Raw genomic sequence first — 22,797 nt, 5'->3', positions numbered from 1 at the left:
GCAGTGCGAGATGGTTATGTTGGCTCAGCTGGAAAATAATGATAATCTGCCAAGATGAACTTGGCAAAAAAAATTTAATGATTTTTGAAATATCTAAAGTATTTTGCCTAAACAAAAGATTATGGGGGTAAAATTTGTCTTGTGCAGTAGTGCAAAACAGGTGATAGCGAATCAGCCGCCCGTTTTACACATCGCCCAATGTTCTTTTCCATTGACGTCAATGGTCCCGCTCCACTGCCGTATTAAACGTGCTTTCCGCCGCACTTCCGGTGAAATTACAATGGCTGAGCAGGACCAGCTCCAAGGAAATTCCTGGACAATATCTCCTCTCTCACCTGCGAATACTTGTGTATATGTGAGAAGGAACAAGTTTATAAAACTGGTTGGAAATAATGGTGAAACTATTCCTGGTTTCTGTAGTTGGGATTAAATAGCTTGTTGCATTTGAGTCATAGGAACTGTTATATAATATTATGATTATGTATTCGCAAAATTTGCCATTTTCATTCATCTTTATGGTTATTGCACTGAGTCATTACTTGCAGCAGCTGTGTTATCTTTTTTGAACTTTTTATTTGCATAACAAGTGCCACATGTGCTGGAATTTTAGTAAAAATGTAAAAAAGTAGCACATCTTCCTGATGCTTGCACAAATCTTCAGGGTTATTATAACTTAACTGATGCTCCATCATCAGTTTCCTTCCATACAAAATCCCTCCAGCGAGATTACTGAAATTGATGTTCGTTGTAAAACTGAGTTGGACTCACCATTTGCCGATTACTATAGATGTGCTGTTATAAAAATGAATTTATGCACTGCAGTGCTTAAAAAAGCACAGCTGCAGTATGCGATTGCAGTGTATTTAATATTTATATTAAATTTTATGCATTTAGATACATGTACAGTTTATGGATATCAAAGGGGATGAAATTCTTCAGATCAATAAATTTAGCAAAAAGGTTGATTTCAGTATAACATGGGATTTCCTTTTTATTCGTATTTTAATAATATTTTGTATTATTGCAGGACTCTCTGCTAAAATTAATTTCTAGAAATTTCTAGGCTCAGTTTCAGAAATAACTAATGCTGTGTAAGAAGTCACTTTTGAAGTTTGGTAAAATTTAAGCATTTTAAAGTTGTTAGTGTCCAGAAATTTCACAGAGACAGTGCCAAACTATAATTACCCTCACTTTGCAGAAATCAGCTGTTATATAACAAAAGAAGGCCCCTAAAAATCCATTGGGGACACACACACACACACACATATCCAACAGTGCCGAGATACACCTGCCCAGGACCTCCGTTGCTGGTCTTCAAAGTTAGCAAGGTCAATGGAAACAAAGACAAAAGTTTCTTGTAAGGAACCCATATTGAAATATTTTTTTGAACCTTTGCCTTTGGGAGTCCAGACCTGGACCCCAGGTGGGGCCTACTTCCATCATTTAGCAGGTAATTAGTTACACCGGGTCTCACAGGCAGCCTCCACCGATCTTACACCAGGTCCCTCTGAAGGCTAGGAAAGCTGGAACTCCCAATGTAGGGAGTCCCCATTCCTGGCCCTGCCTCCTCTTAGGCCGGTGGCCTTGTTTGGGGCAGTTATAACCCTTCTAGTGCACTCCCACTGAAGTAGCACAAGAGTTGTGGATCTTTTGCCCCCAAATTTTTTATTCTGCTATTGGTCATTTCTCTATGGTAAGTGTGTTTTTCTTTTAAATGTATATTTGCAGCAAGTTAACATGATCAAGCAATGATCATAACTTGAGGAAAAACAATAAGTTACACAGTTTCCTACATCTATGAACTCACTCCACTTTGAAAGCGTCTGAGAGAACATGAAAATGTCACATCAGGTGAAAAAGGCAAGAATAAGGTTCAATTTAACTTTTACAAGGCTGATGGTGGGCCACAGCATTAATTCAAAGTAGTCTCTTCATCACTGTGACTCCAGCCATTGGAACATAAGCATTAGCCACATTACATCTCTTAAATGATAAAATTAAAAAGTTTCGATGTTTATTTCATCAGAAGTTCCTGAATTCAAAATAATATCTTTATAACCTTGCAATTAATGTTTAACCTGTTATCAATGTCAACTAAGCACACACGTCCTCACAGGCAAGATTGGAAGAAAAATGGAAACAGTCCAGTAAAGAAAACTTCCAGTCCATGGTTTTGGTTCTTTACTGGCTGATAAAGAGTGTAATGAGTTTTTTTTTAAAAAATCACCTCACAACCTTATATATGTCCTTCGGCTCTAAAGTCAAGCTAACATCTTAGCCGACAATAAGCAAACCTGATCCATGGAGCAGCACTGGTAGTCGCAGATAAATTCCCAGATCCTTTTGCTGTTGATGCAGCAATTGGAAGCATGGAGCTGAATATTTATTTAAAAAAGCAAAAGAAATTTGAAAGATTCAGTGCTAAATAACTGGGAGATAAAAAACCTTACTATTCATATTCATACCTTCCCAGGCAGGCCAGAGTGCAGTATTTTCTATGTATTCATTTACAGACTACTCTTGACACATCTCATACGGTCTATACCGGGTACGTATTTGACAGCTGTGTTCAGCTACTCTTTTTCTCTCGTCCTCTGACTGCAAGCCCCTGCCTGAAACCAGTGACTGAAGACAAAAATGAGAAATCAACAGCAGCTAACTCCACATTCATATGTACATGAAACACCAAATCTACATTAAATACATTTCTTCCCCCCACAAACAAAGACAGCGAGGGTAAAATGCAACTTCGGTGGGGACACAAAGCAGGCAGAAAGGAAAATCAGGCAAGGTGTATAACGGGCAGCCATTCCACTACTGCCCATTGTGCGCCCCTGCCGAAGTTGAATTTTATCCCCACTGACTCTTGTTGCGGTTCGGTTCCACTGGTGTGTGGAAATTTTGAAATGTAGTGGCACAATTTTTTGGCTAACTGCTGAAAACTGTGGGGAGGAATCAATTTATTGCCGCCTGTTTTGCGGCTGTGAGATTGGCATTAGGCCTCCGAATTTCACATCATCATCTGTTGAGCCCAATATGGACCAGAAGTGCACTGGCCAACTTTTAGTCGTCCAGATCATCTGCCTGACACATACGTTAGGCTTCTTAAATATGCAAATTGGGGTTGTGAGACCCGAATACGAAATTCAGCTACAAATGGTTGGAGCTTGCACTGCGCATGCTCCGTCTGGTTGCACCAGTTATTGAGCAACCTTAAAGGACCGTGGGAGACTGCTCAAAATAGGCCTAAGAAATTTTCAGCTTTTATTTTTGTGGATCCAGGAGAAACAGGAGAACACCGCAACACCATTTTCATGTCAATCAGTGCTGCCACTGCTGCTTTCTCAACCCGCCCACATGGATGGTAAGGGTTGAGAAGCAGCTATTTACAGAGCTATTTAAAGGGATCCTTAGCTGCAGTCAGGGAAAGCTGAAAGCAGGTCTGGAACTTATTTTTTTTAATCTCTTGAGTGTTTTGAGCTTTAAAGGCTTTCATACGTTCATCTCTTTGGTGCTGTGTATGCTCATAAAATATCCCTGCCACTAAAATCTGCTGCTCCATTTAACCTCTTGCTTCTACACTTCCCCTTTAAGTTGCTGCTGCAGGCCTATAATGAATTCCTGCCCTGCCAGGTTTCTTGCCCTCCCAAATGATGAGCTGCCTGTAAGTAGTGCAATTAGCACTGGAGCTTGCATGTTTTATTTAAATGAGGTCCAATCATCAAAATCAATCGGGCTTGCCACTGACGTCATCGCGCGGGCAGAGCAGTCACCATGCCCACCACCCGCCTGATCTGGGCTCACACAGAAATCGACCCCACTCTTTCTCTGCCACTTTGCAGTTTAGTCATGATAATTTTGTGCTTAATTTATGCTAACTTTTACACACTAATTATACATTTTTTTAAACTAAAACAGAACAAAACTGAATATTTTTGCAGTAAGGTTTTTTTCTCACCCAGATTTACACTTTCATCCTGGTGGTCAAAGCAACTTCAATTATCATAGACACTAGCAGTGTGGAAAGGGCAGAAACACCTTGTCTTTGGAAAAAGATAGTTTTGGCCATTTACCAGATATTGAAAAGGGGAAAACTTACATTTTATCCCCAAATAATATGGTCCCAGGTCATGGGCACATGTCTGTGAAGGCTTGGAAATCTCAAACGTCTAAAATGAAGGCCTCACTCAGTGACACTAAAAATGGTTTCCTGCAAAATGGAGGTATCACATTCAAGGTATCATTCAGCTGCTTCGCTGGGTAACATTACATCAGTGGATTATGTTTTGTTGGTCTTATATTGCTTATCTCCAGAAAAAAATCTGTCTCTGTTATTATTAGGCAGCACTCAAATGATCACAATCCTTTTTATTCAAAACATTCTCATCTCTACTACTGACCTTAGGCTGAAAACATCAGAGCTTGCTGTGTCACAGCAATTGTAGATATCTATTCAAATGTTATTGCCTCACAAAATACTGACTGAAGTAAGCTAACAGATTAGTAACTTTACTTAGGCAATGATGAATGAAAGGGCTGTGTGTATGTACGTTGAAAGTAATTGTTTTAACACATAGCTTCAGCTTCATACCGGAACAATTCATCGGAGTGGTTAAAAACTCCAGAGCATAAATTGTCCACTTGCGCAGTCCCAGTGCAGAGCTTCATGCACCAGGAGCACAAATCAGATTATTGTGCACACAAAGCTCCTGATTTTCCATCCAGTAAAATTAATTTTAATGGCTGGAAAATTGTAGGCTGCACATATGCAATTTCCCAATCTGTGCTCCCGGTGAGTGAGGCTCCATGCAGGTTGAACACAAATGGAATTTGTGCACTCAGATGTACGCATGTCTGTCGGTTCATTGTTACCATTAAATTCCACGTCCTGCTACAGTTCTGTAAGTAAAAATGGACTGTTCCAAAATCATCCAGCTCCTTCAATGGTTCAATTGGGTGTGACTGAACGATACAGACCAGAAGATCCTGGGTTCAATTACTAGTCTCTGCTGAGTTAGCTGATCTCAGCCAGGGTGGTGGTAGAGACATATAAATGGGGCCATTAGGCCATGGAGTACCACAGACAATCAAATCGATATTCCATGACCCCTGCTGGAAGGTGCAAATAAGTGGACTTCAGGTGATAATCATATCAGCCTCAGATGTATGCATCCACTGTCATATAACCTATCAATGTTTGTATCCCATTTACTAATAATTTTCCCTCCAGTAGCAAGAACACTTCTTGGGAATGGGTTTTGACTGCCACCTCCTACAACAAACATACTTAGCTTGAGTCTGGCTATGAGCTTTGGCAACCTCAAGAACTAAAGCCTTCACATCAATAAGGCACAGATGTAAGTGGATTTATATTTTAAAATCAGGCTGTCCATGTCCAACTTACATCTTAGAAATTTGCAGACAGCCCACCCAAAAACCAGCAGGAGTGGCAAAGTATAAATGGGCAAAATCTTTATCCCGATACACATGGAGAGCACCATTATAAATCTAAAATTCATACGCTGAGTATACAGGAGGTTTATTAATGTTGTGATCGATTGCACAATGGTCTCATTATTATTTACGAGCTCCAGTATTTGTTTAAAGAATACAAAAACCTGCATGTGCTGGTGCCTGGTAAGGAATTAGAGGGTAGAACAGATCATCAAAATTATAAACTGCATAAAGTACAAAAAAAAGATCATTTTAAGCTCGTGTTTAATTATGTCAAGGAAATTCAAATTATAGGAGCAAGATAAGATCATTTTGGACGGAGAATCCAAGTGCTGGTGGCCAAGTCACAGTTGCTTCAAAGCATATGGTTTGTGGATGAGCTTGGGAATAAACCACAAGGCTTGGAATAATACTGAACCAAGTGGTGATTCACTCCTTGGCTTTTAAAGTGAAGCATTATTGAAAGCTAAAGTTTTCTTGGAGTCTATTAGCAGAGTTCAAATAGTATAGGCGGGAGGGAGGGGGGGAAACTGTGTTAACTATTTAAATAACCCAAGCCTGACAAAAGATGGCGCTTCTAATCGTTGTTTTTCATTCTTTTGTTATCTCTTTTGTGGTTTCATTTTCTCGAACACCCTCCAGCCTATTCTGTTGTATTAGGGTTCTATTTGATTAGAATCAGATACTGGGTGTAATCAATTATCAACCTTATTCTGGAATTTGTGCTCTTCCCATAACCAATCCCTACCTCTCTGAACTGTATCCCCCTCTCAACACCCACTCAACATTTCTCCTCCTAGCATTTCTCCCATTACACCTAGCTGACGTATGAGGCTCTTATTGCATGTCCATTTAAATTAATGGACAGAAAATCAGACAGGCTCCATTATGGGCATGTAATCCTCCCTGCCCAGTTACCATCTATGCTCAGTGATCAGACGACCCTTTACACCCAAGCACAATAAGAGGAAAACATGCTCCATAAAGTAGTGTCATAACTGGACAGCCTGACAATGTCAGACCAGATCAATATCACCTTATACTATAACTAGACAACAAAGACATCACAGTACAACAAGATTCATAAAACAAACAAGTCAGAGATGCAAGTAGTATTGTCATTTCACTTACAAAACCCTCTAAGCTTCATTATACCACAACAAAATACTCATTGAAAATAATTATATGAGTGAGGAACTAGAAAATCATGACAGTTATCCCATACAAAATTACAAGAGGAGAAACAAATCAATTTGATTTTATCTATAAATTTTCAACTTCTTATGCAAATAAATCATTTTTTTGAAAACATACGGGGAAGGGAAGATAGACAGATATTAAAATGACAACCATAAGCAAAACTGAAAAAAAACTCAACGGAAATAAAAATAAGGAGCGATGTAAAATGGGCTGCCAATTTGCTGTCACCATTTTGCACTATCGCACAAAGTCAAAATCTACCCCTTTGTATCTTGACTGTAGCTTTCAATGTTGGATATTATTATTTCCTAACAAGACAACTAGAATCAGTTTATTTTGGCACTGTAAAAAAAGCAGCAAAATTCATTTAAGCCCCATGATGTAGTCAAAGGTCAGTCAGTACATCTGAAAACTCAAAGACAGTGGAGCAGGCTGATTCTGTCCTGCTATCCATCACACAGCTCAAATCTACACTTCAAAATCCGTCTATCAGTAATAAGGACTAGAAATTCTTTCTGCATTTTTGCTTTTTTTTAATAAGTTGTCACTGGTCCAAGGATCAATACATCTGATGCTACAAGATTTAATAAAAGACAAACAGGAAAAGCACAAATGTCAGTGGTTTAGACTGTGTGGTTCCAATATCAACAGGAAATTGGTATATTCCTGGCCAATATATTTTCTGTAAGGATATTAGTCAAGCTAAAAATCGGGGATTCAGGGTAAATCTTGTGAAAGGATAAGAAATTGGTTGAAGGGTAGAAAACAACAGGCATTTGTTAGAGGAGTCACATCAGGATGAAAGCAAATATTGAATGGGTGCCCCTAGGATCAGTGTTGGGATCACTCCTGTTTCTAATTTATATTGATAATTTGGATTCAGAAACTCACTGCAAATTGGTCAAATTTTCAGATGATATTAAATTAGAAGTTTCCATTGGGATCAAGGGAGGCAGCTCAGAAACTACACAATGAGTTGTACAAAATACATATGTGAGCAAATCAGCAGATGTTACCGGAACCCGATCTGCATATTTAAAGAGGACCCTACCGGCTTGGGGCAGGTGTCCTCTCCGTTAGCAATTCAAAATTGCAATCAGCCAGATCGGGGTGAGAAAGGAATGAGCAAGTCCCCCACTCCATTTTAACTGCCACCCTCGCCTGGTTTCCACCAAGTGGAAGGAGTTAAAATAGATCTCAGCATGTGCAACCACTGCAGGGCAGCAATCCACAAAGCCAAGGGAATGTTGAATCACATAGCCAAAACTACAATATAAGTCAGAGGAAGTCATGATCAAACTATACAGTGCTCTGCTCAAGTCGGAAAGTAAACATTGTGCCCAGTGCCTGTCGCTGAAAAACAAAGGTGACAGTCATACACTGACCCTCGAGCTACGAGGCTGATCCCTAGTGACAAGTATCTGAGTAATGAAGAAAGATTGGAGAAACTTGTACTTTTCAGTCTGGATAGGAGGTGCCTGAGAGGTGATCTTAGAGTTATGTAAGACAGGCAAGTACTGGAAAAGGTAAATCTGGAATATTACTTCATTTAAATTGCAGTAGAAGAACAAGGGGATATATTAATGAAGGTTAAATTTAAGACTGATATCAGCATGTTCTTTTTTACACAAAAAGTGATCAACACATGGAATGGATTTCCAGATAAAGTCATGGCTGTGAGAAACCTAGAATCATTTAAGAACCAGTTAGAAGCAGCAATGAGGGGACTGTAGAGTATTTTTGAATGGATGAATTAAAATGGGCTAACGGGCCTTTCTCATCCATAAATTTCTTGTGAATTGGAATAAATGCACTGTGCTGGGAATAGATGATCTTAAATTGGTTTCTACTTTCTGCATGAAACTGTAAGCGTTTGAACTTATGACTTATCTGTCAATTTTGTCTCAGGTGAATGGATAGAAATTTATGCCTGATATTCATTTCACCAAGAAAAAATTGATTTCCACATTAATGCCTGGAAATTCCACTGTGCGATATTGTGACACATAATGCATTTGTATCAAATTATTCTGCCTGATATTAAAATAGCTGCCAAAGGAATATGATACAAGCTTGGAAACGTGGCATGATAACACCACATAATGTCATTTCCAGCTGCATATGTTTGGATTCATCCCTTTTGAGGTGTTCATGTGTGCGAGTTTGACGACTGAGGGAAGTAAATGAACTCATTAACTAATCCGACCCATCGGGATTATCTTGAAACAATTAAACCCAGAATTTCCAATGAATACCCCTGATCTGTGTGTGGTATTTGGCAGCCAATATTGGAAAATAGGTGGAAGTCCGACCCTGCACCTCAAGTAATGCAAATGAGCTGACCTTGGAAAACTGGATGCAAATAGCACACTTCCATTTCATCTAAAACCCGCCAATTGTCATTGTGGCATAAATAATGCCAATATCTGAAAATTTAAGCTTTAATATCTCAAATTTCAGACATGAAAGGCTTCTTTGGCATAAAAGCAACATCATTACTGCTTCTCTTTAGTGTACAAGTTTAGAATTCAGCTTTCACTTCCGTTTCAGTGTCTTTAATTGACAGGCAAGCCCCGATTTTAACTCGGGGGCAGCAATCATGTGGGCGGGGGCCGAGGCAAGCAGCAAACCATCCTGACCTCAGCAACATGAGTCTCTCCTGCGTAGGCTTGATGAGTCTCCCACCTGAAACCGGCGGGAAGCCTCAGCTGATCGGCAGGCGGAAGGAATGTTGGGCAGCAGGCGGCCACCAGTGGCGACTAAGGAATGGTACTTATTGTGGCTGGGAGGGGGTTCGGTTGGGCCTCGTAGTGAGGGGTGGGGGAGACCTGGGGCAAGGGTGGCCTAAACTTTCCATATGGGGCCCAGAGATGCACTCCTACTCCTCCTGGCCCCAAAGGAAAGTCAAAAAAAGGAAAAACACTTCGCTTTTTGGGCCCCGACTCCTCTTCTCACTAGGCTGCCTGGCAGGAAAGCCACAATGGCTTCCCCTTTTAGGCCTCTGGTTAAAATAGCAGTTAGGCCTGAATGGTGTCTGCATTTTTAAAGAAAGAACCTGTTGGTTTTGGGTGAGGAACCCACAGAAAGACAGGGGATCCTAGGCAGGTAGGTCCCTTGAGTAGGGTTGCCAACTCTGGTAGGATGCATTCCTGGAGGTTTCATTACATGACCTCCCGCCTCCAACTGCCTCACCCAGTCAAACAGCCTTTTTTCCCATCTCCGTTACTCTTTGTAACTAATAAACGAAAGTATTCAAGTAAAATGAAAACAAAAACACAATTTTTTTTCCATGCCCCTATATTATTTCTCCTGGGTTGTTCACAGCAGTGTCTGGGAGATTAATCTTTAATTTTAGGACAATCCTGGGGGGGGGGGGTTGGCAACCCTACCTACGGGTGATTTTAACTGCCCACACATCCAGTTTCCACCAGGTGGGCAGGGTTAATATTATCGCTTCGGACTCTTTGTGGTAGAAAATACTGCTGCACCACATACAAAGATAAATTTACCCAAAGTTAAATTATTCAACCATGGTCCAGACATTCCATTTACTTTTCTTTTCTCTGTTGTTTGACTGGCACTACAAAGAACTAATTTGGAAACACTTTCAGGGCACCACTGAAAATCCTATTAACACCTTTCATATGAGTATTACAGCTTTGAAGCTCTCCAAGAATTTGTTTCCGACCTGTCAACATCAAGAGAATGTTTGGGTGACATTTATAATCAGCAGGAATGACACAGATTACAAACCTATTTAAAGAAACGGAGCTTTGTTTTAAGAGTGGCACACATGAATATAGATTACATTTCAAACCAAAGTGAGTGATTACCATTCCTAACCAACAAATCTGGAAGGATAAATTGGTTCATGCCCGCTTTCGGGAACAAACGTAATAGTGTGCACACTGCACGCACCAGGAGAGACTGGCCAAAGTATCACCCGAAATTGGTCCTCAGGTCTCATCTTAATATTTCAGGCAAGCTGCCCCTCTGGTTGTCCCTCTGGTCTCCTTCAATTTTGGGCTGCCTGCCTTTAAAACCATAACTTAGACGCGATATGGTCGTTAGTGCACAATCTTAAAATATTGGACCTAATTAAGAATTAAAATAAGAATCAGTTTTAGAAAATGAGTAGTTATCACTGCGCTCAATTCCCTTCCCAACTAGAGCCACCCCAGAATTCTGCTGAATAATCAATGACTATACTCAAGAAGCCATCCAGCTGTCCTAAAATGGAAATGCTACAGATTCATGGAATCCTAGTGAATTTGAAAGAATTCCAAACCTTAAAAGTAAAATTTTTATTTATATTTTTGTTAAGGAATTATATAGCACTTTCTCCCAATATAGTGATTTTATGTAGAATTGGGAAAAAAGTGTGTAAATGAAATGCACAGAAAATGGGTAGTTGCAAAAATTGGCCGGAATTTCCTCAGTCCAATTTACGCTGAAATTTACTCCGCTTTCTATGTCAATCTTGTCGACAGCAATTATCACCAAATTTCCTGAGAATCTCATTAACATTAATTTGTGTAGCAATGTTCCAGCATAAAACCAAAGTAAATCAGTTACACTCAAATTTTCTTGTTAAAAAAATGGCACAACTCTGCTCTTAAACCAGACTTATGCCAACATTTTCCAGGAGGTTCCGGGCTAATGTTACAAAAATTTTGAAAATCTTCCTGGTCCCAACTTGAAAAAACATTATTTAGGCGACTGGACTTCAGTTTCAATGCTGACATGAGGCAACGCTTGGAACTATCAACTAATGTCTACTCCAGTTATGGGGCAATTATCCTGCCTGGTTGGATATGACCAGATTGCCCAATATCCAGACGTAATTGGCTGAGCTGTCATTTGAATATACACAGTTGTTTGGCAGCAGAGCGAAGGAAACCTTGGCAAGGTTATAAAATAACCCGAAAGCTACATTTGCAAATCCTGGCTTTGCTGCTAAGGCCAAGTCCCACAGCGATCGCAAAACCTACCCTGCACAGGGCCAGGTAACAAAGCTATTTCCACAGTCCAGGTGCAGCTAGACAAAACACCAGAAACATGAATGCACACTCCTCAAGGACTTCAGGGAAAGAGTAGTGGCAGACTCATATGGAAAGAAATGACCACATATGCCTAGGTCACAGAGAATGTAGCCATTGATTTATTCTTTCAAGAATAATTTTAGAAGAAGCATTACCCAAGCATTTCTGATAATGTAGCAGCCCATGCCAACTTGCATCAGGAGTTGGATAACACCCAGGCTTTGGATGACAAGTGGTGGGTAACATTTGCACTATATAAATGCCAGGTAATGACCATCTCAAACAAGAGAAGGCTCAGCCACCTCCCACTGACCTTCAACTGTACCAGTATCACCAAATCCCCCATCAACAATTTATTGGTCACCAATGATCAGAAGCTTAACTGGACCAACCATATCAACACTGTGGCTAAAAAATCAGGGCAGAAGCTGGGTACTCTGTGATGAGTGGCTCACCTCTTGACCCCTCAAAGCCTCACCGCCATCTAAAAGACTCAAGTCACAGTGTGATGGGTGCAGATGCAACAACAATCAAGATGCTCAGCAGAATCCAGGACAAAGTAATTTGCTTGAATGACCCCTGTGCCACTGGACTCAGTTTGCACCCCCTGCACGACCAATGTACTGTAGCTGCAGTATGTACAATCTACATTACATACTTCAGGAACTCACCAAGGTTAGTTTGACAGCAACCCCCTCTTGTGAACTCTACCACAAGATGAGAAAGCAACAATGTCATGGACACATCATCACCTCCAAGTTTCCCTCCAAGTCACACACCATCCTGGCAATGAAGCACTGTTCCTTCATTGTCACTGGGCCAATGTCCTGGGACTCCCTATCTAATGACATTGTGGGAGCACCTTCACCATAGGAACTGCAAAGGTGCAAGGAGAAGGCCCATCACCACTTTCTCAGGAAAACTAGGGATAAGCAATAAATGAAGCCTTGCCAATGTTGCCCACCTCTCTAGGATAAATTTTTTTTAAAAGTGGCATTACAAGACTCACCCCAAAATTAACATGGATTTCACTGTATATTTAATTTAAAAAACCTTGGTGTCACAATTCAGAATTTTTGTTTTGACCATTTTCCCACAGAAAGGACTTTGGGGGGAAAAAGTCACTTTTAAATGCATTTTAAAGCAAAGTGTATTCACACAAGTTTTTTTTAAGAAAGTGGATAAAGGTAGTTAAAATACTGATGAGCCAAGCTTTCATGTTGTTTCACCATAGACTGTAAATAATAAACAATTTGATAGTCTCTCACAGCAATCAACAAACAGCTCACATCCATTGTATTGGGAAGTGTCTGGTCCTTTGCTTAGCAGGGATGGTCAGGCAGGCTTCCCTACTGGCTGTGAACACAGGGTGATAAAAACAGACAAAAATATAGGCAGGCATTCAGGTCTTCAAGTAGAATGCTGTGAGCGCTAGCTTTTGTAAATATATAAGGAGAATGCAAGAGGGTAGTTTGGAATTATTTGTTTAAGTCAAGCAAGATGATGATCCACTTCAATGGAATAGAAAATCGGGCGGAGAGTAAAATGGGCTGCCAATTCTCCATCACCCATTTTGCACTACAGCCCAAGGCCAATTTCACCCTCATGAGCCAAACTGGAATTTTCATTCCTCTTTATACTCATTGTTTTATCATTACGGTTCTGTACACAAACTTCTTAAAATAATTAAATAAGTAAGATTTATTTCCATTGCCGATTTAATTACCAGTTATACCACTTAAGATAAATGTCCTCTTAAGGACATTCCTCTCCCGTTTACCGATATTTGAATCATATAGCAATTACAGGTAAGCCTATTTTTATGGAAATCCAATATGAAAGAATTAACATGTATAATGCAATTAAAAACCAACAACATTGTTGACTACTGTAAATCAGTTTTTGACGGTTTAAGTACATATTTATCATTGTAGGTTGTCTTACCATACAAAGAGTTAATCCATCTCAGATTAGAAAATCTCTATATATGCACAAATCTCTTGCTATTCAAGCTGAACCTTATTTGCACCAACAATGAAATCTATTCATCATTGTGTCAAATAAAAGCCCAGGAAATAATAAAATCTATAAACATTACTATATAAAATATTGTTGCATCAACCTGACAGCTTCTGCTGCAGTTCAGTATTGTGTGCCAAAATTCACCTTTCAAGACAACTACTGAAAATGGCAGTATATAATTTTACAGTTTTTGGATTTGTTGCTATCCTTAAATCTGAACTGCTTCATTAAAATCAAACTTTCAGGTTATATGGGATATCCCTATTAAAAATTTATGCTGTTGCGTTTAGAAGAGGACAGATCAGAAACTCTACCTGTAGGTTTAACTCTACCAGTATCAGTAAGTTTAAATGTGCTTCTGGATAATTCTGTACTTGGCATTTTCCCTGTAGCTACGATCAATCAACACAATCAAAGCTCTTGTCAAAACAGAATTGCAGCCAAAATTGTGCCTTGTAACACACAGGCTCCAGTCCTACACTTACTGAATTTCTGATCTCAGCCTTGCCACTGTGGGCAGTGCTAAGGGCCAGATTCTTAACTATAGAGACCGAGGGAATGTCATCTGTTACCACTCTCAAGAACCTCCTAAAGACCAGTTTCAGCAATGCCAGCCTAGGGTTATCTCACCAACTAGTCCTCCCAGTGAAGACTGCAGCATTATACAAAGTGAGACTCACCATACAAAGTGCAAATTCAGAATCTATTCCAGACAATACTTTGAATCACTCTGCAACACACTGATGTTCAATTGGCTTAATTTACATGGAGGCATCAAGAACAAATAATTTATGAGTATAGCCTACCACCAACCACCTAAACTTGTATCTATTTAGTGGTCCAAGTATGAAGTTCATCTTACATGTGAATAAGGATCAATACTATGGCTGGGTCACGCACTCCCCAGTAATGTTGGTGCACAATTGCGACAATGCATCAAACTATTCAGCATGCATTACAATCAAATTTCTCATTCTTTGGGAAATCTTGTAAAAGTAGGAAATTTGATTTTAATGTGGGCCAGCCACCACATGCTACTACTAATGTACACTAACTAAGACAATTGGAGACCAGGGAGCACAGATGGTATTTTAAACTTAGTTATTTATTAGAAAGAAGGTAGCAGGTAACCGCTACTGGAGAGAAGCAAAATGGCAGACTAGGAGCTGGTGCGGTAGAGCCTACAGTACTGTTGTAATGTTGACCCTTGTCTTATACATTGCTCATAGTGTTTTTGGGACAGGTTTGAGCTGCAAGTACCCAGAGATCATCATATACATGGGTTGCCCTATAAGTGCGTATATACGGTAGAATCAAATTAGTAACATTTTAGTGTGTTGGCATGTGCTTGTTAATCACTAATTAGGTGACAGAACTGAAAAATGAGATGCCATTAATTTATTTATTTGAAAATTAGGTGACATTAATCAATGCCATACAGGAATTAGATGCCAGAATTTGTTACCCTGAATAAATGATTTGGAATATGTGGATAATACACATTTCTGTGTACTAAACCATCCAAATAAGAGTTCTGCAGTCAGTTACAATGGATTTGACTTTGGACAATGGATTTGCATTTTGTTCCACATTGCATTCTTTGAAGCACAGGCTCTCAAAGTAATCGTTCTTTGTTGTTCTACAGCATTATAAAACTCCACGAAGAATCTGTGAAAACATTCATTTTTAAAGTTTGATTTTGTGCTTATCGAAGTGAAGGAAGTTCAGTGAGAAGGATAGTAATAGACTTCAGAAGGACATAGACAGACTAGTGAAATGGGTAGACACATGGCAGATGCAATTTAACACAGAGAAGTGTGAAGTGATGCATTTTAATAGGAAGAATGAGGAGAAACAATATAAACTAAATGGTACAATTTTAAAGAGTGTACAGGAACAGGGAGCCCTGGGGGTGTATGTACACAAATCTTTGACGGTGGCAGGATAAGTTGAGAAGGCTGTTAAAAAGGTATACAGGATCCTTGGCTTTATAAATAGAGGCATAGAATATAAAAGCAAGGAACTTATGCTAAACCTTTTTAAAAGACTGGTTAGGCCCCAGCTGGAGCACTGTGACCAATTCTGGGCACCACACTTTTGGAATGACGTCAAGGCCTTAGAGAGGGTGTAGAGGAGATTTACTAGAATGGTACCAGGGATGCGGGACTTCAGATCCGTGGAGAGACTAGAGAAGCTGGGGTTGTTCTCCTTAGAGTAGAGAAAGTTAAGGGGAGATTTAATAGAGGTGTTCAAAATCGAGACGGGTTTTGCTAGAGTAAATAAGGAGAAACTGTTTCCAGTAGCAGAAGGGTCAGTAACCAAAGGACGCAGATTTAAGGTAATTAGTAAAAGAACCAGAGGTGAGATGAGGAGAATTTTTTTTAATGCAGTGAGTTGTTATGATCTGGAATGCACTGACTGAAAGGGCGGTGGAAGCAGATTCAATAAGAACTTTCAAAAGGGAATTGGTTAAATACTTCAAGGGGAAAAATTTGCAAGGCTATGGGGAAAGGGCAGGGGAAAGGGACTAATTGGATAGCTCTTTCAAAGAGCCGGCACAGGCACGATGGGCCAAATGGCCTCCTTCTGTGCTGTATCATTCTATGCTGAGGGATGGAATACTATTCCATTTTCAGACATTTAGACGCTGAAATTCCTGGGCCTAGGAAGGCACTGCTGCCACAGCAGACAGGGTAGGAGGGCTGGAATTTGGGGCGGAATCCCTTTTTGTCAGGTCTACACCCCTTTTCTCTGTTTGCCCCCAATACAAGTACATTTGGTGGAAGTGGAGCCCAAAATTCCAGTTTCCCAGCAGCAATTGATTGCCATTAGGATGCAGCAACGGGAAAATTGTGCCCTTCTTCGAAAAATTATCATCCTTTGGCTAGAACAGCCCGCACTCGCGATAAAGCGGCAAGGGGCTACTGGAAAATTCCTATCCATGGGGCAGGCACCCAGGCAAAACAGGAAATGGGGCAAGCACCCACCCCCTGCAAAGGAAACATCCTCGGGATTTGGGAATGGGTCAGAGGTAGGACCGACTGGCAGGCCCTGTGCATTTCTGGCAGTGAAGGAGGGCTCCTGGAATTTCAGCACCTCGATGTTCGCATCAATTGTTGCTTGGTCTGGTTCAGGATTGTTTGTTGCAAGGCAAAGTTCCCTCTACTCTGCTCCAACCTCAGAGCGTGTTCCTACTTCCCAAACCAGACACCCGAATAACCCGAGTGAAATTGCCATGGTTATGCCAGTGAATGCCAAATTAGACTCGTATTGTGGGCCCAGACCTGCTAGGAATTAATTTGAAACCCAAGAGTCAGTCTGGGTTTCTGAAGCCTGTGTGTTACTTTTTTTAAAAATGGATGAGATGCCTTTATTGCCATAATAAATGAACTGCTAACAAAAATTGCATGACTGCACATTTTTGAAATGTTTGATTCCTGAGAGAGCAATTATGTTAGCATTCATTTCCAGCGCTGTCAATTTCTCCAGGGTGTTCATGTCATGAGAAGTTTCCTACAATGTTGCAGATATGTGTAGTGGACTCCTCCCATTTCTCCATCATTTCAACACTATGCATGGAAACTGTCTCCACTGCCAGCATATGAAATTGATGCTCCCTAATCATAAATTAAAACAGAAAATGCTGGAATTACCTAGCAGGTCAGGTAGCATCTGTCGAGAAAGAAACAGAGTTAACGTTTCAGGTCGATGACCTTTTGCTTGTTCTAATGAAAGGTCATCAATCTGAAACGTCAACTCCGTTTCTCGCTCCACAGATGCTGCCTGACCTGCTGAGTATTTCCAACATTTTCTGTTTTTACTTCAGATTTCCAGCATCTGCTGTATTTTGCTTTTGCTCCCTAATCATAGTTCTTTCAAAGATTGGGCCCCCAAAGTCTGGGTCCCTTGTCGAGGGCAGACGTTTCTCCATTTACCATGGAGGAATGGCATTCTCCCCCTCTTCCATTCCCAGGTCCACATGGTTACTATTGCTCTATGCTTTGCCAAGTCAAAACCCGTTTAACTTACTGACTACTTCCTCGTGAGTAGATTTCTCTGAGCTGGTGCTGGAGTAGGTGAGATGCCATGATGGAGTTGGGGACGATGTAGCAGGTGTTGTAGATCCAGAAGTGGCAGCAGTTGTGGATCTGAAAGTACCCAGGTGGTCATTGGAGTGGTTATCCTCCTCCTCCAAGGCATCCCCTATTATGTGAAACACAGAAGAGCACATTTAGTTGTGCACACAGTGACTTGAAGAAATAGCAGGTGAGTGTAAGGACATTACCATATTTTAAGAAAGCTCATGAAGATGACACTACAAATGATGAGCTTTGCCCTGCCTTTACCAATCTTCTCTTGCTATCTCACCTCCAACCTTGCCGTCTCTCACAGCTCCTCATATCTGTCTACTTACTATTTGCAGAGCTTCCTCCTCATGTGGACTAGGGTTTTCAGCGTTGGTGTTCCTCCCCCAGTTGCAGTTGTGGGCAATCAATTAGATGTAGCACTAAGTTAGGTATTAATAGACAGACACTATACAGTTTCACAAAGGAGAAGCACTAGGGTAAAAAAAATTGAAGTAGATACCTCACAGTATTAGGGTGAATAAAATAGGTTCAGTTTATTTCAACTGTGTCCAGAAGGTTCACTCAGGATTGGGGTGGAATAAGATAGCAGCGCAGAAATGGAATGGTATCAGAAAGTAATGGTGAGGATAGTATATTGGTCCACTTCATTTTACACATATGAACAGGACAGGCACTTAAGAGAAGGTCTTACTGATTAGATTCTGCTATAAGATTCTTTCTACCTGCATCTAGGGTTCTTCAGGCATATCTTCCAGCTCGGTCTAATTGTCTGCTGCCAATAGTTGTGGCTGGGCCTCCTCTTTCACATGATCTATGGATATGCCTCATTGTATGGCAAAGTTGTGCAATATGCAACAGACTACTATGATTTTGAGGCCTTGGCGGTGCTATGCAGCAATCCCATAGCCTTCATGAATAGGAAGGGGTTCCCTCCCATTAATGTGCAGGTGGCTTGTGACCATATGCACAGAATTCTGTGCATGAATGCCCACGACCCTGGTCACAGTCATTCCATATTCATTTGACACCAATTTATGGTGCTACTTGAAGAGATGGAAAGACTGGATGAATGCCCTCGACCCCCGATCTGTCTTGGTAATCACATAGGCCGCATTAAATCACTGTTGAACTCTTGTTTGTGGCTTTCTCAAGGGGGTCATGAGCAAGGCCTAAAGAGGATATCCTTGGCTCCAAGGGAACCATATGTCCAGTCATCCTGCGTCTTCAACTAATGATAGCAACACAGATTGATGTAAAATGAAGATATCATGACTACAACAAGCTTAGCAGGCATTCACATACATAATTTTGTGCGTTTTGTAATTTTAGCTGCACATTAATATAACGGAAGCCTGTTCTGTTCGCAAGGACTATAGGATTAGGTATTGGGGTCCACATGGCCAAATGCGTGCTACCAATAATCTTGTGCACTTTGGGGAAACCTGCCATATGAAGAAGTGCAATACACTCTTGTTCTGCTGACTACTTTCCATTCGGACACTCTTGGAGTTTGGCCTAGCAACAAGATATATTTCATCTGCTTTATGGATCAATCACTGCTGATTGAGAAATTTGCCAAATATCCCTGGCTGTTGCTTGAAAGGATCCAATACCATTAAAGTTCAAGGCTGTAAAGCAAAGGTCAAAGAGTTGCTGTGTGTAGTGACATCATAAACACATTAGTCTAGAAATACTGGTGGCATTGCAGCAACTTGGGACTTCCAGTCACCATTTTGCTCCTACAATTACCCCATTGGAGATTACAAAGTCAGCTCAGTATCACATTGGGAGACACATTGGCTGTATCGCTTCAGCCTGCAATGCTATAGTTATACCAGGGCGGAGAAGGAGGACAGAAACAAGTGGGGGTGGGGGGTGAATGCAACCTAAGCAGCCCCCTGCCTAAAGCCACATTGGAAAGAGAAGGAAACCTGCTGCTGTTCTTACAGGCAATGGTAGCATTGAACAGCAGCAAGGGCAGAGAGACCAAAAAAGAAGTGGCTTCAATTTCTAGGAGTTGGATCTTAATGTTCTCTTGGCTGAAACTCAATCCAGCATGAAGCAGTTGTTTGGGGTTAGGGAGAGGAGATCAGTGAAGCATATAGTCAAAACAATCTAAATGGAGCAAGCAGTGGTGGTTTATGCCACATCGCTAACTCCTGGAACTCCTCTGTAGTGCAAGAAAAAATTTAACGATGTCACCAGAGCAGCCAAGGTAAAGTATCTGTTCTCTATGACCCTTCCTTGCATCCTATTGAAAGGTGCGTCAGCCCCTCATTAATTACCTTTACTCTTTATCATAACCGTGGAGTGACATGCATGAGCAGGCCTCCCCAGCTGCCAACTTCTACTGTGTAGGTCACAGGCCCAGGTAGAAGCTGATGGGTGGAGTTGTCATAACAAGAGACACTGCCCTACTTTCACTGCTGAAGTCATGTCTTCTTCTGCTTTATATTCCTTCACAGAAAACAGGGAATCACTGGTTACACGTGGTTGATCCAGTATACGGCCACTCACACCACAAGAAGAGGGAGCACATCCTGGGGAGGCTGTCAGCCAAATCTATCATAGATGGAGAAGCTGAAGGGCCAGTGGCAACTACAGGTTTATCAAGGCCATCAGGCGCTTGCTAGATTCAAGGCTTTGGGACCCTGATGCCCATGGGTACAACCTGATAGTTTTCCTTCAGATGCAGCTGATGAGTTATCCAGTAACCTGCTTAAAATGCTAAAAGCTTTTTTTTCTTCCCCCCACTAGATGAGTCACAGCAAGACACTACGGAAGGGGAGGAAGATGAGGAAGTTGAAAGTGAGCAACACACTTCTGCCTCACCCACGCTATCTTCAACCATACTAGCATTACTCCTTTCTCTTGGACTCACCAGCCCAAAGAAATTCACCTTATACGAACGTAAGTAATGTTTGGTGCAGTACTGGCAGAAATGACAGAATTCTGGAGATGCTGCCATCCCATCATTTATACGCATTCACCTGTTGGATGTGGCCCCCTTCCTGCCACACTTCCACCGAAATTTGCCACTTGTCTTCGATGGGGCAAAGCTCTGGCATTTCCGAGTCCACCCTAAATCACATTCCCCCTTCAGAAAACCATCTAGTTCCTCCAACTAAATATTGGGAAGACTGAAGACATTGTCTTTGGTCCCCACCATAAACTCCATTCCCTAGCCACCGACTCCCTCCCTCTCCCTGGCCACTGTCTAAGGCTGAACCAGACTGTTTGTAACCTTGGCGTCATATTTGACCCTGACATGAGCTTCCGACAACATATCTGCTCCATCACCAAGACCACCTACTTCCACATCTGTAACATCGCCTGTCTCCGCCCCTGCCTCAGCTCATCTGCTGTTGAAACCCTCATCAATGCCTTTGTTACCTCTAGACTGGACTATTCCAATGCTCTCCTGGCTGGCCCCCCATCTTCCACCCTCCATAAACTTGAGCTCATCCAAAACTCTGCTGCCCATATCCTAACTTGCACCAAGTCCTGTTCTCCCATCACCCCTGTGCTTGCTGACCTATATCGGTTCCCGGCCTGGGAATGCCTCGATTTTGAAAATTCACATCATTGTTTTCAAATCCCTCCATGGCCTCGCCCCTCCCTATCTTTGTAACCTCTTCCAACCCTGCAACCCTCCAAGATCTCTGCGCTCCTCCAATTCCTGCCTCTTGCGCATCCCTGATTTTAATCACTCCACCCCATTGGTGGCAGTGCCTTCAGCTGCCTAGGCTCTTAGCTGTAGAATTCCCTCCCTACACCTCTCCGCCTCTCTCTCCTCCTTTAAGACCCTCCTTAAAACCTACCCCTTTGACCAAGCTTTTGGTCACCTGTGCTAATATCTCCTTATGTGGCTCGGTGTCAAATTTTGCTTAATAATGTTCCTGTGAAGTGCTTCGGGATGTTTTAAAGGCACTATATAAATGCAAGTTGTTGTTGAAAAGATTGCCCAACTGATTGCCAAGTCTGTTCTTCCCCCCTAAAGTGCTTTATTTTTCATTAAAATGTTCTTCTGATCATGTGAGAAGAGACATTTTTTGTTTTCCAGTAAAACTCAGTGGTCCAACATTATTTTAAAAAATACTCTTCCTGCAATGTGATCTAAAGCCGCATAATGAGCATAGCAACAACAATGACAACTGTTGATAAAGAAAATTGGTAGCAGCGAATGGAAAATGTAAATTACAATGTCTTGGAAACGGAAAGAGAAAAGTGGTACATACATTTACTGAGATTGGGAGGATTGTGACACAGCTCAGGCTTCACTTGAAGTTTATGGGACTTAATCTAACCTCTCAAATGCATTACATACAGGATAATGCTTGGCTTGAGGCATGTTTTAAGGCAGTAACACACCAAAGAGTTGAGATGATTTTAAAATCCACGAGAACAGTTAAAGACTATCTAAGAAATTTTAAGATGTGGATTCAAAAGGACTTTTATATTTGCTTTTTTTTAAATACAGAGAAAAAAATCTTACCAAGTTACAAGATGAGTCATACATACCAACCTACAAAGTTCAGAAATGTTGAAGAACAACTGGCACATCTCTGAAAATCTGACGCTCCAGAAAAACAAAGTACAATTTAAAAACAGCCCTGAATAAAAGGTATTTTAACTCCTGGGACTCATTAACATCTGACTGGCAGGCTTTCCAACTGATCAGATCATGTCAGCAACGGGAAGCCTGCCCATTTTCTGGCTGTAATTTCCGGCACGCCTCCAGAGGCCTATTTAAAGTGGAAATGCACATCTTAAAGCAAGGTTGCATTCCCTTCAGGGACATTATTTATTGAGATTGCTGCAGGAAGACTTTATGCCGCAATGAGACGGAAGCAAGCCCCCAGGTTGTCCGACGCATTCGTGGAGGTCTCAGTGGAAGAGGTGAGGGCGAGCAGAGACATACTCTTTAAGACAAGTGGCAGGAAGATTGCAAAGGTTGACATAATCCAGGCCTGGAGAGAGGTGGCTGAGAT

General features: G+C 41.2%; 1 protein-coding gene across 3 annotated transcripts in view; it reads right to left on the bottom strand.

The window, feature by feature from the left end:
- The window catches only part of fbln2 (fibulin 2), a 144,222-nt gene that overhangs the window by 90,830 nt on the left and 30,595 nt on the right, over positions 1-22,797 (bottom strand). For all 3 annotated transcript variants that reach the window (XM_067998699.1, XM_067998700.1, XM_067998698.1), the window contains exon 4: positions 17,748-17,921. In XM_067998699.1, coding sequence (XP_067854800.1) covers positions 17,748-17,921 — 174 coding nt within the window. The remainder of the gene's footprint in view (positions 1-17,747; positions 17,922-22,797) is intronic.

Source organism: Heptranchias perlo, chromosome 17 (assembly GCF_035084215.1).
Source record: "Heptranchias perlo isolate sHepPer1 chromosome 17, sHepPer1.hap1, whole genome shotgun sequence".
Classification (NCBI taxonomy): Eukaryota; Metazoa; Chordata; class Chondrichthyes; order Hexanchiformes; family Hexanchidae; genus Heptranchias; species Heptranchias perlo.
Note: the sequence above shows the minus strand (reverse complement) of the source record. Positions and strands in the feature narration are given on the sequence as shown.